The following is an 18,299-nucleotide window of genomic DNA, read 5'->3' on the forward strand; positions in this document are numbered from 1 at the left end:
GGGTTAAGGGGGGCCGGGGGCGAAGCCCCCGAAGCCAGAGCATTTATACGATTTTAAAAGCATGTACATGTCATTTAAATGCATGTTCATGTATATTTAAATACTTCTTACACAATTTTAAAAATAAGATAAGAAGACTACTTTTTCCAATATAGGATTTAGAACGTAAATATTTATTGTGAAACAAACTTTTTTTTTTATTAAAAAAATGTCGAGTGCCCAAACTTTTTGTGATGACGTCGTACCAAAGTAAATAAACTCCGGAGCACGCAATTGGTCAAATAGCCTAGGCAACAAACCTCTCATTAATATTCATTTTGAAGTCTTGCTGGTTACGTCATTCAGCTGGCTCCAGCTTTGTTTTGATTTCTACGATCGGACTACGATCGATAGCGACAAATAAACAGTGCCAAGAATGCTCCCATTTTGTAATAAATTGCACTGTTTTGGAAACGGGGGTCGTTTTCTGGCTAAGGGGGTTCGCTGGCAAAAGGGGTGTTCGCTGAAAAAGGGGGTTCGCCCGAACCCCTAAAAACCCCCTGGCTACGGGCCTGTGTAGGATATACCATACATTGTAAGCACTGCAACATGTTTTGATTGGATTTGACGAACGCTCTGGAATCGTCCATTGCAATACTTCAGATGGTTATATTTTGCAAAATTTCAGTATTATACAAAATGTTTTGAATATTCATAAACGTACTAGTCAGATTACAGTACTGTTCAGTATTTTTCATATACACTAGGCCTATCATTATTAATCATCATTATTGCGATTTCACTGTATTTACAGATACAGTATCAACATCAACACTTCCAAAAGTTGATGGCGGTGAAAAGCCAGACTTCCCAGAAGGCGAACCAGATGATGAAATCTAGATGAAGCGAGAGACCTAAACAATTAGGATTCTGTAGTGCCTGCCTGTGGATAATCACCTCACTCATTCAAATTGGCTGTAAAGTTATTCCTTTGAATCATTTATATGTATTGTTTTTCAAACAAAATTTAGACGGTCTTAACTACCATTACCATTTATCAGACGAACTGTCACAACCAATACACATCTTCATTGCCTATAGAATTGTTTTATACTGTTTTCATTTCTACAACTTCCGAATCAAATAACAATCACTATATCTATACAGTTCTCCTGAATTATCATTTTTATATGATTTATCAATAGAATACAAAAGTAAATTAGTAACTTAGGTGGTACAGTACTTTCCAGCTGGATTTGGATTTTATTTTGAATTATTTCCAAACATATTGGTGCTATTTTATTTTTTGTATCAGATTTTTAATTTTTTAGGACCTGTATAATGCTAGTATAGATCTATTTTGTTTATCCACCATTTTCTTATGTCATATAATAGGTATGACTGTCACATTCAAACATTTTAATAAACTGCCACATTTAGACATCATTTTAATAAACACACCAATCCCCACCCCACCGTTATTATATTTTATGTAGAGTAATTAATCATCATAAGATTAGCGTAGTAATAAATGTGTTACATAGAGTATACTTGTGGAAGTGTTTTGTTTGTATTTAAAATCTCAATGTCTCAACAGCAGTGACGCAGAACATGGAGACTAATTTGTTAGTCAGGAGTCAGAAAATTATACCTTCCAAAAGAGACCAGCGGGGTAACATCTATAGCTCATCCACATGCTGAACAGGCGTTGATGAGTACTGTATCTACATAGATTTAGATAGATGGATTCAAATAGAACTTTTGTCCAGTTACCTAGATTAATATTGCATGAAAATATATAAAGTAATCAATGTGAATTATGGTGAAAGCCCAAAGACTTGTTTCCAGTGGGGTCCTTCTGGCGGTGATTTGGCAGTACACAGGGAGATGACACCCCCCCCCCCCCCAGTACAGTACTCTTTTCTGAAGAGTACTGCAATCTTTAACATGCACATGGGCCATATTGCACATGCGAGACCAGTGGCTTTAACGACAGTGCACTTTTTCATACTTGTGTTTCTGCCCTCTTGCTGGGCAGCAGATGGAATTGAACTGGACTCTGAAGGTTAACAATGGATCTTCGCGCTTCACAGCTCACATAATGGCTACCACCAGTTTAGCCGACTGATCTATGCGTCACATCAAGCCAATGTAAACATTAGTTCCTGTTAGCGAGCTACTTGATTTATCCAAATATAGTTCAAAGGGTATCAGGCTTACATTTGAAGCCCTGTTGGTGGCCCTTAATCCCCTGGCACCCTCTAAAAAAGGGGAAAATTGTAGGCTACTTTAAGCGGTTTAAACACATTATTAGGACCCACAAACACAATAAAAGAGTCATGGCCCAGAAGATCAATCCCCATGTTTCTTTTGCTGGTACAACCACTGTCTTCATATACTTACAGATATGGATTTGATATAAAACACCAACAGATGGAAACAACTGCCAATTCTACATTTTTTTATTTCCAAAAACCAATATGTATTTACGTCACAAATTCTGGGTAAATCATTAAATGGCGCAGAAATGCTGTTTTTCATTGATCAAGAATAAAAATGTTTGTGAAAAGCTAATGACATTTTACATTAATGTACGCAACTACAACAACAAAAAACACACAAATTTCAAGTCATATGAAAATATCAGGATATAAAAATGCTTGAAACATGATGGGACTTTTATAAAAAGAAGAAATGCAATTCATTTTAGACAACTTTGGTGACTAATCGAAAGAGTAGTTTAAATGTGTATACTAAAGCTAATTAAACAGCTACAGACAAGGGATCAAATAACAATAGAGTTCCAAGTGTGGCAAATATATCTATGTGCCATCTAGTAGTTTCATGTATGCATAGCAAATGTCAAGACATATTACATGTATAAAACAATACAGAAATGCTGTAGAGTATAAGCCATGGGGATAAGGCATGGGAGGTAACAGCCTGAGGGGGTGTAAGCAATGGGGTATAAGACATAGGCGATGGAGTATGAGCCATGGTGGTATAAGTAATGGCGGTATAAGTTGTATGACTGATTTCTAACACTTGACTTTTTACATATGCACACCTGAAACTAAGAGACAGCTTACTGGGACTAGTTTTTTGTCAAATTATGAAATTTATATATCACTTACAAAACATTGTTTGGTGTCGTATAACATCTAAGAAAAAATATTTACATTGTCAAACTACCAACCAACACTGTTACATTCTTGTCCTCCTTTTTATATCATCACTTCTTTTTCAAAATACAATAGCAAAAAATTATACATTTTGAATAAAATATTAAAAAGAGAAAGTTCATTAAAAAACGAACAGCTGTTGTACAGTGTTGTACAGAATAAACATTTGCTGGTAGAGAAATTGCCGAAAAAAAAAATTGATCACCATTAATCATCCCCAACGGGTGATCCGGATCGTGATCGGCTTCTTCGGTCGCTTCCATTCTCAATTCTGAAAAGCAAGCAAACATGTTCACATTCAGTATAATCAATTAAATTGTAGCACAGATTGATGTCGTGATTAATTTTGAGCCTGTATTCAAAATGTCAAATTAGCATCCCAAAATTATTCATTGAATACAATTTGTTTGGATGTTCTGATGGCATTTTTTTTTTGTCAGGAGGAAATAACACAAATCGATGCTTGCCCTACAGACATGTTATAATACTGAATGCTTGCAAGTTCCCAAATGTTTGCGAAAATTTTTGAAAGTGATTCAGGTGGAAATAGTACTACAACACATTAGGTAGGGCAAACATGGATTCGTATTATTTCTCCTGACGCAAAAAAAAAGCCAACGGAATATCACGGCAGTACCCGCTGCTACTTGGGGATCGATTTATCACTAGCTACTGAGCGGTGTCGAGTGGCAAGACACAAGGTTAGTTATCTGGAGGTTTTGGGTTTGATTCTCACTCGAATTTATCTCGCAAGCATTTGCGAATGTACTGAGCATTCAGTATTCGTATTGTTTGGATGTGCTTTGCACTTCACGTAGTGAGATACTGAGAGAAACTTTGTAGAAGGTGATTTTGTGACATTAACATAGAACATACGATTAAAATGACAAAAGACATTTTAAAAAGTTGGAATAAAGTGAACAAGTAGGCTTATTGAATAACAATTAAATCGATATTATGAAACTCAACGAGGAGTATCAAAATTACCTATCGCTCTTGGTTGATCCTACAGAGTCACGACTTTGGCTGCGGCTTCTGTCCCTGCTTTGTTCAACCCCACGGCTGCCACTTCGGCTTTTTCTCTCACGACTCCTACTCTTATGACTTCTGCTTCTGCTTTTACGACTTCTGCTTCTGCTATTGCGTTCACGACTTCTACTATTACGCTCACGGCTTCCACTTTTTTGCTCGCGTCCACGGCTTGTACGTTCTTTGCTACCACTACGATCACGGCTTTTCCTTTTATCACCAGATCTATGAACGAAACAGATGGTTAAGTAATGGTTCTAAGCACTAACATCACTTATAAAAAAAAAATACAATATTAAAATTCTGATGCAAGTAAAGAAAATGATAACTACCTTGAACGTCTTCTTTCACGAGACCTGTCTCTTGAACGAGAGCGACGTCTGTGACGTGACCTGTAACAGAAAAATTTACAATCAAATTTAGGCATCAACTGGACCCTCCTCTACTCAACTATAATTTAGCATTTCTGTGATGAGTTTTCAAAAGTTGCATTATTATTATTTGCTTATAAACAAATTTAAAGGTATAAGCAATCACTATTGTATTATTTAAATGTCCATTATTTGACAAGGAATTTATTTTAAATTCAAAATTTTTTTGCTTCACATCTAACAGTTTTTACACTCGCCAGGATGGAATAATGCTTTATAAGCCAAGTCTCTTTACAAGGCTTAGTGAGTGGAGTTGTTTTAAGCCGTGAGAAAAAGTCCTGCTGTCACAAGATTTGAACCCAGGACCATGGAATTAGAAGGCAAGCATCTTAACCACTAAACTATTAAACTCCACTCCAGTTGACTTAAAAATACTAAAGCATTTACGGATTCAAGGGGGGACAGACACCTTCCCCCACCACCACTAAAATTTTCCAAATTTTATAAAAATGGAGATAAAAAGAAAACTTATATTTAAATTTTTACCTGAGACTTCCATCTGGAGGTGCCATAATCAATGTTCTTACCTCAGCCCCATCCATGGACCCTCCATTGTAATATATTTAAACAACAAGTAAAAATTTAGGCTTCTTGGTTGGTCATTATTGAGGGATGGGTGGTAATTATAATTGCACTGTATGTGAACGTTTAATCAAAACTATTACAAGCTTACCTGGATCTAGAGCGACGAGGTCTTTCTCTGGATCGCGATCTTGATCTAAGGGAAACAGTAAAGTCAAAGGTCAACCAAATCCAATACTATTGTACAGTAGCATAGAATAAAAAAAAAAATAGATATAACATGCACGCATGCACATTAACGTCCGTACCTTTCCCCTTGATTCTATATTAAAGAAAAACAATAAACAATTGCAATTAATTTTGTTTATGTTGATTTTTATTTACTGATAATAGGTATTATAAATAAACTGCAAATAAAAAGTACTTGTAGTAAACAGGTAATATTCAAAAACTATTTGCTTCAATTATGTATTTTTAAAACATTGTGTTTATTAAATTATTGAATTAGGAAGTTTGAGAGATGTAATCTTGTGTTCCTCAAGAGAATAAAACACACAATTTAACCGGGGATAAATTCCAGTAAATAGGACCAACACTCATTCTCCAAACACGAGCAACATAAGCCAAATATTAATTTTAATTTAGAACTATTTTTAGAAACTAAGCTCTAGAGCAATATCCCCGGTACTTACAATAGTACAACTGGCGCGTAGAGAGGGCGCCCTAAAACGAGTAGCTGCAAATTTTGGTTAGTGTGAGGAGCCTGAGGGAGTGTGGCTAGATCGAAAATTGGCCGACATGACCGGTGTGCAGCAGGCTTGGTTTATAAATGTGTATTATTTGGTAGTGAAGTATCAGGTTGGTAGCAAGTGGATCAGTGTCGCGTAACAACGACGAGAAGCCATTAAGAAGACCGAATAGTAGGGCCTAGCAAAAGCAGTTGAATGTCGTATTGGTCTGGTGGTGGTTGTGCTAGTACATGGTTTGGTTTAAGCTTTTACAAGTACTGGTCCATGAATGCTTGCTTGGTCTGAGTTTAAATGGGAACCGATTGGTAAGATGCTGATGTAGTTATCAAAACACCTAAAATAAGAACTTTTTCGTGAACAACAAATGTGTAGTTTTTGTCTGAATCTACTCTTATGCATTGGCCTACACACTGTAGACCACTTAACATAGGAGTTAAATACTATATTTAAACTAGTTTGCTTATCACAACTGCACCTATGAAGCGTATCATCATCCATCATATCCTATGAAATAAATACTGAAATAATAATAATAATAATAGTCGAAATGGCCGCCAATGAAGTGCCCATATTTTTGCAAATAATACACAATTAAACTGTATACTGTAATAATAAATAACTGTACATTATTCTAATGTTTTTAATAATTTCAACAGAAAATGTAATGATGACTAACAAGGTGATGAAGTACAGCACTACAGATGTACGGTGCAGTGTTTAGAGCACAAGTTCCTTAACCAAAATAAATGCTTCATTTACTGCAAATAAATATTTTTTTCTTTAATAGAAGAAATTGAAGTGTTAACGAATGAATCGCAGTATTGGAACTCTCTTACTTTCTGAAAACAAAATATTAAAGATGTACTGTCCCAAAATCATAAAAAATAATTTTTAAATAAATTGCTCATTTTGTATTAACATACAAATTATTAATTTGAGCATAGGAATTATTAAATTAAAAAAATGTGTTCCCTCATTTTTTAACTAGATAATTATAATAAAGATAATAAAACACTTCCAGTGAGTTTCTATCATTTTTTCGCTGTAAAATAATGGTTTTTATGGGTAAGCATTTTTTAAATACACTAATTTCTATGTTCAAGTTGATAATTTTTATGTTACTTCAAAATGGGCTAGTCAATTCAAAAATGACAGTACATCTTTAATGAAAAACCATCAAATCAAAATTTCAAAACAATATAAATTAGTAGTAATAATTGTTCCTAGTTGATGATGGTTTCTCTACAATTCAAAAGCCGAGCACCCATTGCGACGCACGCCAAATCCAACTCTGTTCCCAGTGGGCGCTAGACAGTGTGACACCGTCTGTTGATTATCGGTAGCTTTCTGCCAAAATGATTTATTACACGCGCATTGTGGCGTTGCATCCTCCATAGAAATGCGTCAGCCGACAACCGTCGATCGTAGTGAGTGCCCAGCCTTACTGCACCATGCTTTCAATTTCTTAGTCTAGCTGTGTAATCATTACAATCAATTAAATCATTTCTAGATTAATATACACCTTGAAGTGAATTCACATACTAGTATATATTCAACCTATATTTACATTATTTTATCAGACTCCTAATTTACTAGAATACTGAAGGTTCTATCAAAATTATTATGGGTTCGTGCCCAGTTGGAAAGACCCATCTTGCCAACAATTACAACAAGCGTATTGATTTAAAACATATTAATAGCTTACCTCCTTGGTCTACCTCCGTAGCGGTGAGGTGGGCCATACCTAGGTGGAGGGGGACGTCCACGGCTATGCTGGGGACGGGCATGCTCAACTCTAACCCTGCGACCACAAACAGTTCTAAAAATAAAGAGAACAAATGCAGCTTCTGTTATCAGACTTTTATAAATTTATGTTACTGTCAATTTTATTATTTAAACAGGACAACATATTTTTAAAAAATTATCATAAATGCTTGAATAAGTGCTGCAGCGCTTACTGTATTGGAGAGCGGCGCTTATAAAAAAATGTTGGCGTGGCATTTTCCATGTCTATTCCCATGTTACCTATCTCAAGTATTCCCGTAGTTCAGTAGGCCTAACATGGGTCCAACTCAAGTGTTCTCACCAGGACGAGGCTCAGGCATCATGGTACCTCACTTTTCTTCAAACTGGGATACATGGACAGCATTGCTTATTTTGAATTATTTTATTGACAATATTTTAAAGCGTCACGGAAGACACATCAAGCATCACGGCAAGCTTGGAAGCGTCACAGTGAAGTCCACGGTACCGTGATGCTTCAAAGGCCTAGGGAAAACACTGCAACTTCATCATTGTAATTAAAACCCTGTTTTTGAAAGTGTTCCATCATTACACACAGGGTAATATATACTCTTGATCAAGCGCTGGAGCGCTAATAATATTTACTAGCGGCGCTTAGTGAAAAAAATTGGCTTCGTGCGGCATTTATTTGAGAGCGGCGCTTAGGCCAAAATAAAGAAAATATACTTGTTTAGCGTCACACCCTCAGTAATTTTCAGGGGCGGGGGGGCAGATTTTTTTTTTTTAGTTTTAATTTTTTTTTGCTGGCCTAGGCCCTACTGTGTAGGCTTCTTAGGCCTAGAGATTTCAAAACTGCATTGGTGCCAAGCCAAATCTTTTACAAAGGCCATAACAGACACTAAATTTTACATAAAAGATTTGTTTGTACAATATTTATTTTAATAAGCATTGTGGTTCCGTAGGCTAACTGCTGCAGTACTATGCCATACTAGGGGTCTAGGCCTAGTTAGGTAGTACTTAGGCTAGGCCTAAAACATCTGAAAATTGAAGCATAGGTCTTAACCTATTATTTTTCTTCATAGTACTTTATTATTATAAAAAATTACATTAAAAAAAAAAGAGAGGTGGCTAGAAAATCAGGGTCAGGCGGTGACGTTAAACAAGTATATTTTTTCTTTTGACCTTATTCGAGAATTTACTGTACTTTTGTGTAATGGCATACATTAAGGTAGGCAATCGACTTGCTTGTTTTATTTTATTTTTTATTTATTTCTTCTTCACAGTGGGTGACCTGATAAGTGCAAAAGCGTTGTTATTCTACAGGGCAAAGCAACACATACAATAAAACACATCAAATGACAAAAATCAGAAAGTACATAGACAATCAATAAAAAGGCTATAGAAATTTAAAATGTAAGAAACTTGGGTTTATATTATTTTGACATGTATATTATAAACCTTTGTAAAAAGTGTAAATAATCTACCTTCCATCTAATGATCGGACAGCTCTCTCAGAATCATCTTCATACTTAAAAACGATGAATGCAAAACCAGGAGGATTTCTAAAACAGAAAGTAAAATGGTTTATAATGAATTGTACAGTGGTAGTACAAAGACTGACCATTTCTAGCAGACTAGAGTTGAGAAGGCTAAGCCTCAGGGTGCCAAGAGAAACCAGGCCAATTATTTGGGCCACTTTAAGCTGTGATTTTGTAGAACACATCGGATGCTCTATTACTTTATTTCCTTATTCATTAGAGTCATAACTCAGATTAAAAATACCTCTACCTTCTTTTTTCCTTATTCAGTAGAGTCGTAACTGAAGAAATATAATCTTGAGATACTGTGAATTCAGGTCTCTAGACTCTAAACAGTCATTAGCATTTCAACAGAAGTAACACCAACAACAATAGTCCCACTGACTGAAATCGATATAATTTCTTTAAGGTTCAATAAAGTCACTGTTATGGTGTATTCACCCATTATTACGACCTAGGCCTAGTATTATTATCATATCATTAATTTACTATGAAACTACCGAGGCCTAAACACATTAGCTATGGTGTCGCGGTTCCTCTGCGACGAGGGACGCCATCGCGCATGCGCTAGCGATCGTCGTAAGAATAGCATTGGGAGCTATCGTAATAAAAATAGCCACAGCGTAGGCTAGGCCTACAGTAGTAATTGATTTCCTCCTCCTCCTAGGCACAGCCTTCTGGTTAAATAGGTTCTAGCCAATCTACAGCAGGCTAGGCCCCAACCTCCATATTGATGAATAAGTCGCGCACATTCACTGCCTGTGACGGTTGACTAGCCTAGGCCAGTCTACACTACAGACAGGCAGATCCTTTCCTTTCTCGCTCGACTGCTCCACAGCATTGAAAACCTACCTCGCTACCCACACATCGAGCATTGCACCAAATCTTTCAAATTCTCTTTCCAAATCATATTTGCTGATTCTTGGACCAATGTCTCCGACAAAAATTCGGTAACCGCCATAAGAACGATCAATTGGCATGATTATAACACGCTATTTACACGTCCAGAGACAACGTTTTAACTGGTAATTAGGCCTAATTGATAATTTGATGAAAAGGAAAATGAACGACGCTTGGGGTGGTGGTGCAGAATATGGTGGACGTGCGCTTTTGTTGGAATGTTCTATTTATAAATGGTGAATTATTAATCGAATTTTGAACTCACTATGGTTAAACTACGGTGAAAACAATCAAATATATCTTATGTAGTTATACTACTTAAAACAAATTACAAATAGGTAAATGTTTAGTTTTGAATTTATAGATTTCTATCAAATATTGATAACTACATAACAAAACATTTACCTATTTACTCAAATGTAGAGACTAAGAAGCTAAAGGTCAATCACTAACCCTCAGTGTCGACGATACGAGCCATAAAAATGGCTTTCAAACTTCAACTGAGAGATTTACTCACCGACAGCATGGAGAAATAAAATTCCTCCATGCGTCGCGTTCACCATGGTAGTACGGTCGTATAATTAAAGTTTTTATAAATATAGTTATTTTTAGTACATAATGCATTAAAACAATTACAAATAATCAAAAAGGGAACAGGTGTTGGGGTGTGAAAGAATGACTTTATTCAGATTTTTTGGGGAGTGGATCAAAAGTCAAAAAATTAAGTTGTAAAAATGGCGTTTATTCAACCAAACTTTAAACCCCTTGCAAACTTTATGGCTGGTCTTATAGGAGAAATGATTAAATAAAAAAAAATAATATAGATATGTTTGAATATGATCCAAAGACCTATAGGCCTCCAAAATATCTCCTGGATAACCGAAGTGATAGGAATTTTTCAAACCACCAGTATAATAGAACGTGTTCTGTGGAGGCGATTTCATGGTAGTTCCCCAATGTGGGTCACAATTAACCCTGGACAGAATTGGGAAACTTTGTCCTGAAACTCGTATTTTCAACATTTTGTTACTTAGGCCTATTCTGAGTGCCAATTCGTTGTTTTTGGTAAACCTATGTTAGCCAGGTATGCAAGAAAGCAGGCCGGCAGACCACCACTTTAACGATAGGCCTATTTGTGCCCGCACTTATTGCACTTTCTGTACTAAACGTTTTCATGTTTGATGCTTAATGCGCTTTTTAAGAATGAGAGTGTTTGATTACTAAAATTTATAGGCCTATACAGAATATTTAAAAAATACCCAAAAAACTAATTTGATTTCTTTATCTAAGAATGCTAATGTACAATTTAAATCATCTAGTTTATTTATGTTTCTCTCTGAGAAAATCCTCCCGGCTGTCTCTTATACACATCTACCTGAAGATCAAGTTGATATTGAGGATGGTCAAGACAACAATCCTGATGAGGAGCATCCTATGGAGTCGGTGTCAAATGCAATGTCTGAAGAGCAATTTATACCATCTTTACTCATTATTTAAATTCTGATATTTACTTTTCTTTTGGTCTGTAATCATACATAAATATTTCAACGAGATATACCGTATCCAATCCAACTGATTTTTTTTTTTTTTTTTTGCTTATAACAGCTCAATAATTCTAGTTTTTCCTAACAGAATAAAGAGCAATGAAAATCGGTCCATGCTTTCTGAAATAAGTGTGATATTTGTAACACTGGGAGTAAACTAGCCTATGTTAATACATAGGACGATCGTCGATGTTTTAAGTTTTCGACGGCGCATCTAACATTTAAGAATTAATAGCTGAGACACGTCTTTACAAAAACAGCCAAAAATATCTCTCCATTATTAATGATTTAAAAAACTGTACAAAGAGGGCCGATTTTCAGCAATTTCGCACCGTTTGGCGAATAGTGACCAGAACTTTAGGACACAAAAAAATGTTAATGATCACCAGTGTTCATAGTAGCACTTTTGAAATTAGTTGAGGTATTTATTTGAACACAAGCTGTCATGTACGGTGTACACGTCATCAGGATACTTAACAATAATAATAAACTAATAAATTACATAAACTATGTTTTATACCAAACATTTAAAAATAATATATTTTCAAAATTTAAAATTTTGTCTTCTATAAAAGAAGATTTAAAGCTACGAAAAGAAGATTTAAAGCTACGACATAATTAAATCAAATGATAAACTGATGAAAGGTAATATCAATCTATAATTCATTTAACTATTATTTTATACTATAATCAAAGTATTAATTGATACAAATCACATACAGTGCATGTTTTTTCAGATTTATAAAATCTGTGTAAATATTTATTGCTTCACTAATAATCAAAGTAATTTATACTATACATTTACTGTTTAAAATACTTTTTAGAAAAATAGAAGTTCATTACAAAAATCTGATATCACATGAAATTTTGGTTTTATAATTTCAAATCTAATTCAATAAAAATACTTTAATTTGGTTTTCTTAATTATTAAAACATTAATCAATAAACAAATGACATCACAAAGTTCATGAAGACTGCAACACTTGAAAAGAGTTAAAGGCAATATAGCCAATAGAATTTTAAAAGGCAGTGGCTATTGTTACACCAGTTATAAGCCAATTATTATTTTACGTTATTATGTGTATAGATTGGACAATAACTACAAATCAGAATTAAGAATTGATTCTAGACAAGTGTAACAAGCGCCACTGCCTAAAAAAAAATTAGTGTAATGCAGAATGTGCAACTCTGACTAAGCAACAGTCAACTGTACGGAGGCAGACTTGCAAGTACCTGATTATTTTTATTTTCTCATTTTGGACAGCGCCACCAACGAATAAGTAATTTAGGAATGAGATGCCAATTACATTTTGGTAAGGTGCACACTAAGAGATAAAAAGTGAGTAACCAAAAGTCAGGGCCTAGAACTCAAGCTACAGTAAGGACTGAATAACAGTATTTAGAAAACTGAGCAGCAACATTGCTGCAGTCTGAGCAACACCACAATTTCGATTATTCATAATCGAAGGTGAGACCTGTCCCACTAAGGTTCTGGTGGATGACAGCATCAAACGCCTCGTTTTCAGCAACAGTAAAATGATTCTTCCAGTCACCAATTTGACCTAGTTTTACAAAACAAACAAAAAATTTCCATCAATTCTGAAACATATCTAAAAAAAAAAACACTTCTAATTACATTCTTATCTTGCCACTGGATAATACCAATACATAAATTTCAACATCCTAATATGGACAAAACTTTTCAAATTGCAACAAATTTCAAGTCCTCTTTTTTCTAAAGAACCCCTTTATGCAGCACACGTTTGATACAAATGACTTTTACATGTATACCTTCTCTTTTGAAGGATGCCCTCTAAGTTGTGGCAGTATTTTTGAAGATAGGATTGCATTCCAATGAATGTCAGCCTAGGCCTCTACTAATTCTATACACATTGTTTTTATCTAAATTTTAATGCTAACCTTTTCGAATGAATGGTGATTTTCCCATAGCTTTGGTCAGAAACTTGCCATCAGGAGTTTTCTTCTCAACTTTGTCATATGTCTTTTTCATATTCTTCACTTCCGAATGGTGTACAACAAGATCAATTTCTTCATCACTTAAAGGGCATTCAAGATGGTCAGCAAACCTGATGATAGATCCTCTTGGATCCTACATACAAAATTAAGCATTTTCTGTATTGTAAAAGAATACAAGAAACAAGTAGGAGATAGGCCGGTTTTGGTGTGGGGGTGAAAAACGGCCTGGGGTGCAAAATTGAGAATGCAGAACTAAATGCTATTCCAATAAAACCTTAATGGTCATTTTTAGTATTATAACCCACTTATTGGAACTAATATGCCATCATGGGGGGTGGGGTGCATCTGCACCTAGCTTACGCACAAGACAAGATAAAATGTATTATCGCCGATAACAAAGAGAAAACTACAAAGCTTGCAATGAAAAATTATACAATTAAAGCAAACCACATTAAAAATTGATTGAGAACAAATTTTCATAATACTGTAACCCTTAGAAAAAGCACATTAAAACATTGAAAAAGTCATGCACTAAATGAAAGAAAAAATTAAAATCGATTAAACTAAAGATAAAATGCAAAAACAATAAATATACAAAAAGAAAAAAATCCACCCACTTGCATATCATACCTTTTTCATATCCTCATATTTCATATATAGAAAATTTGGTTCATGTCGATGTTTCCAGTAACTGAGAACGTGTGTGAAGAATCCACCACCAATCACTGCCAAGCAAAAATAAAATAGAGAGGTTTAATCTGTGATAGCTCTAGGACAATCAATATGAACAAGGCTGTTTTACCAGGCGTGGATTCAGTAGGAGGCACACTTGCGCCCCCCCCCACCACCCCACTCCGTTTTGCCACTAACTTTTAAAATTTCAATGCATATATTGAAATTAGCACGTAACTCACTTATCTATTCTGAAAATGTTGTGCCCCTCACCCACCCGTTTGAAAAATTCTGGATCTGCCCCTGTTTACCAAATTAAATACTTTATTAAATGAGCAATTTGAAGTTTTATTTGACTTTTTTGGGTGGTGCAGGAGTTGCTGTTCAGCTTTTCAACCTCATGGTTACAGTTAGAGACTCAAGCTGTCCACTTCCAACCAGGCTTAGACACCTTAGCTTGCATTGTGGTTGGGCTGCAAAAATACTTGACTCTATGTTCCAGCCTTAATGCAAGTCAGTTATGGCCCCTGGTTTTGTTTTGTTTCAGGTATACAAGATCAGGCCATCATTTGCTGGGCTTGCTATAGGGCACAGGTGGGCAGAGTGTGGCCCGCGAGCTGCATGCGGCCCGACAGCGACTTTTTTTAGCCCGTGAAAAGCAACATTGGCTAGAAAACACCTTGTTTTTTTATGGCCCGACACCGATCATATGTAAAAAGTAAAAAACCTGAGAATAAAGTGGTGTAAAAGCAGTACTTGGAGGCTTTTGGAAGCTTACTGCGAATATCAAAGTTTGGGTTTGGCCTCTGTGTTAAATCAGTTAAACTTCACATTGGCCCTCCAACCAATTTTTATGCCCACCCCTGCTATATGATTTCTTTTGCCCTGCATTTTCTAATTTAAACAAAAATATCAATAATATGACTAACGATCAACCGTTCACTCAGCTTGAAAGAATGGATGAAAACCAGTGGCAGCGCTCACAGGGGGGGGGGGGCTTCGAAACCTCTAAATTGTCATATGGGGGATACGTCCCCTGGACCACTTTCTAAAGGTTTTTAGCCACGCCCAACCACGCCCACTTTTTTCTTGTCGGGGACCTTTGACCCCCCCACCACTTGGAGAATTCTAGCACCGTCACTGAAAAAAACTTTACTTACAATCATCCTGCTTTATCCATTTATCAGCATGTCCATTCCAGTCTGATGCCATCAAGCCCGACATTGCATGGTAAAATGATACACCACAATCTTTAGGGTTTCTGGTTACATAAATCACCTGAAATGAAATGGGTAAAATTCATTAAAGCAAGACTCCAGAGGAAAAAAATTAATATGTTGTACAATTGACACAAAAGTTGTTTGACGAAGGAAATGGTTAATGAGATACAGATTTCTTAATATTTAAAAACTGGGGGAAGGGCGTAGTCATCCTTTTTCCAACTTTCCCCTAGTTTAGTTATACGTGGGTGATGCATTGGAAAAAATGCCTTTATAACCATTATTTTATATCTGTTACACATCTAAATACTCAGACAAAGCTACAGCCTCAACAATCTTGTAATGAAATTTCATGGTCATGGAGCTATTAAAATGGTTAACTCATACCTTAGGCTTCTTTGAGAACACCTGAGGAGGGAGGAGGTGTTCAGGCAGGTGGGTGAGTATCACTCTACGCCCTTCCATTGAGGCCAGCTTTAAGTGAAAGGCAACAAACGATGTAGGGTTGCTTTTGTCCTTCAAGTACGACATTTCAATTGCAGCTTCCTGTCGAGTATGGTCAATCTTATCAGGATCACCAGCAGTCAGAATTAAGTTGATGATCTCAGCTGACCAGTGGGTGCCTGCGTAAGAAATATTCAAATAGGTATGTGTTAAGCTGAGCACAATTGTATAAGTATGATTGTTGTGATCAGTGGCGTATCTAGGGGTATTGAAATGGGGGGAGCAGATGGTGCGCAAAGGTGAAGTGGGAGGGCTTGATGATAAAGTGAGGGGGTGTCAGCTAGCAAAATAGATGGTATGAGGCACTTTTTAATTGCTTAGCGTAATTTTTTTTGGTTCATGAATTTCCACTGTGGCAAATTGGGAGGTGGGGGGGGGGGGGAATGTGTCATAATGTTTCAAGTTTAGTTTCATAAAGAGCAAGCCGGCCCCTAAATTTCATTAAAAAAATTACAGTACTATACATTTGAATGTGTGGGAATGGAGGAAATACATTAGTGGTATGAGAATGCCATTTCCGGGCATCTAGATTTGGCATTATAGCAATATAATTTCGTAACTCAGCCCCTACAATGGTGAGATTGAGGTGGTATGAAATGGACACTCTCCCGGGGCCCAATATTTAAAATTTTTAGATCTGCTACTGTAATGTCTGTAGACTTGTATAACGCATATTACTAGTTCTATATGCGCTTTCATATAAATGTCTAAAAGAAATTGAACAAAAGAAATAAATACGACAAATTAGAGACAAAGAAAAAAGGAACAAAAATCATCAACTGAAAAACAGAAAAACAATTAGATTAATGAGACTGTGTGTTTTATAAAAGTTGATAACTTTTATCATTTCAAAGCAAATAAATGCTTTAATTAAATGGTTTCAGATTTTACCAAAAATAATATTATCAAAAGGCAAACAGACAGATAAACCGATATTTTACCACACTTTGGATAAGTAATCAAGAAGATGTCGTCCGGTCTGACTTCAAATGTGGCCATGGCGTCCAAGTTAGCAGGAGGTATAATCATCCTGTGAAACTTAACCTCTTTGTAGTGGTAGTAACCTTTCTCAAATTCTTCCCCCGAGAACATCTTTCCGGCCATATTTATCTAAAGAAAATAAATTAATTAATGAAACATCATAAAAAATAATGCAGTCTTGATATCTAGGAGTATGTCAAACTTTAAAAAATGTGGTAAAGTGTTAAAATAGGCAGCACTGGAGGGGGTGGGTGGTTGGGTTGAAAAAAAATTCCATGTAATTTATGCAAATTGCCGTAGCTTTTAATTGTTGTACCTTCCGGGCTTATTCCTGGCGTATTTATCAAACTAGAAAATTAAGAAGTCGATTGTACGCATACGCCATCTAAGACAATATTTTAAGCTAAGATTTTAGTAAAATGGTTTAATAAAACAGCTTAAGATATTTTCTTTATGACTTAAGACATTTTCTAAGGTGAGATTGATAAATCCTGGGCCGGGAGCACATCTGGGAGGAGACGGAATAAAAATAAAAATAAAATTTTTTTAGCAAATATACTTTTGCCAAAATCATCCAGACGGAGGAGAAAATGAAAATAAAATTTTATTGATGAATGTAAAATAGGATTTTTTTCTGAAATTTCCACTTTTTCGCAGCAGCGGGTGTGCTTATTGGCTAAAAATAAAATTCAATTTTTATTCGAAATCATCAACATTTGCAGTCGGTGGGTTCACTAAACAAGGTTTAGTCCTTTTCTTTTGTTGTGAATAATTTTTAGTGTTTTGATTTTTAAATAGAGTAATGAAAACAATATAATGAATTCAATGTTAATAATAAGAATGTTTATAGATTTTAATGATAATTATTGTTGTGAATGATTTTTAGTGTTTTGATATTTGAATAGAGTAATGAAAAGAATATAATGAATCCTATGTTAATAATAATTAAAATATTTATAGATTTGAATAATTATTGTAATACATTCAATTATTGTAATGAAAAGAAATTAATGAATTTAATGTTAATAATTATAGTAGTTTTTTTAATTTTAATGATTTTTTTGTAATTTATTTAGGTATTTGTGGCAAAGACAAGCCAAACCAGTCACTCGTCGCAAATTGTGTTACAGAGAAAATGGCCAAAACATGCTAGAATGTCAAATTTTAAAAAATCTATTTTATTGCACTAAACTAACCTTTAAATATCTATACATCATTATATGCTGTTATTTTCCCCATTTTCAATGTTAAAACAACACTTTTTAAGGATTTAAAGATAGTTTCTGCATGAGAAATGCCTGAAATCATAAACTTTGAAGGCTGATTTC

General features: G+C 35.3%; 3 protein-coding genes across 3 annotated transcripts in view; 1 reads left to right on the plus strand and 2 right to left on the minus strand.

The window, feature by feature from the left end:
* LOC117103614 (SPARC-like) overlaps positions 1-1,529 on the plus strand; it is a 12,579-nt gene extending 11,050 nt beyond the window's left edge. The window contains exon 7 of the mRNA XM_033244195.1: positions 794-1,529. Within this exon, the coding sequence (XP_033100086.1) occupies positions 794-879 (86 nt within the window). The 3' untranslated portion in view covers positions 880-1,529. The remainder of the gene's footprint in view (positions 1-793) is intronic.
* Positions 1,530-2,423: 894 nt separating this feature from the next.
* Positions 2,424-10,271, minus strand: LOC117103612 (serine/arginine-rich splicing factor 3-like). Its single transcript, XM_033244194.1, has 7 exons — positions 10,026-10,271; positions 9,120-9,197; positions 7,598-7,711; positions 5,295-5,339; positions 4,523-4,582; positions 4,149-4,415; positions 2,424-3,432 (listed from the first exon to the last, which is right to left on the minus strand). The coding sequence occupies exons 1-7, from the start codon at positions 10,151-10,153 to the stop codon at positions 3,369-3,371; spliced, it is 756 nt and encodes a 251-aa protein (XP_033100085.1). The 5' UTR covers positions 10,154-10,271; the 3' UTR covers positions 2,424-3,368.
* A 1,737-nt stretch (positions 10,272-12,008) lies between these two features.
* LOC117103623 (sulfotransferase family cytosolic 1B member 1-like) lies at positions 12,009-17,100 on the minus strand (the record flags this gene model as incomplete). Its single annotated transcript, XM_033244206.1, is given in 6 exon segments — positions 12,009-13,179; positions 13,538-13,727; positions 14,225-14,319; positions 15,427-15,544; positions 15,874-16,109; positions 16,932-17,100. Coding segments are annotated over 6 exon segments (918 nt in total), but the record flags the coding sequence as incomplete, so codon positions are not given.
* Between the last annotated feature and the right edge of the window lie 1,199 nt (positions 17,101-18,299).

The sequence above is a fragment of the Anneissia japonica genome, unplaced genomic scaffold (assembly GCF_011630105.1).
Source record: "Anneissia japonica isolate Jap-2015-1 unplaced genomic scaffold, ASM1163010v1 scaffold287895_len483588_cov180, whole genome shotgun sequence".
Lineage (NCBI taxonomy): Eukaryota > Metazoa > Echinodermata > Crinoidea > Comatulida > Comatulidae > Anneissia > Anneissia japonica.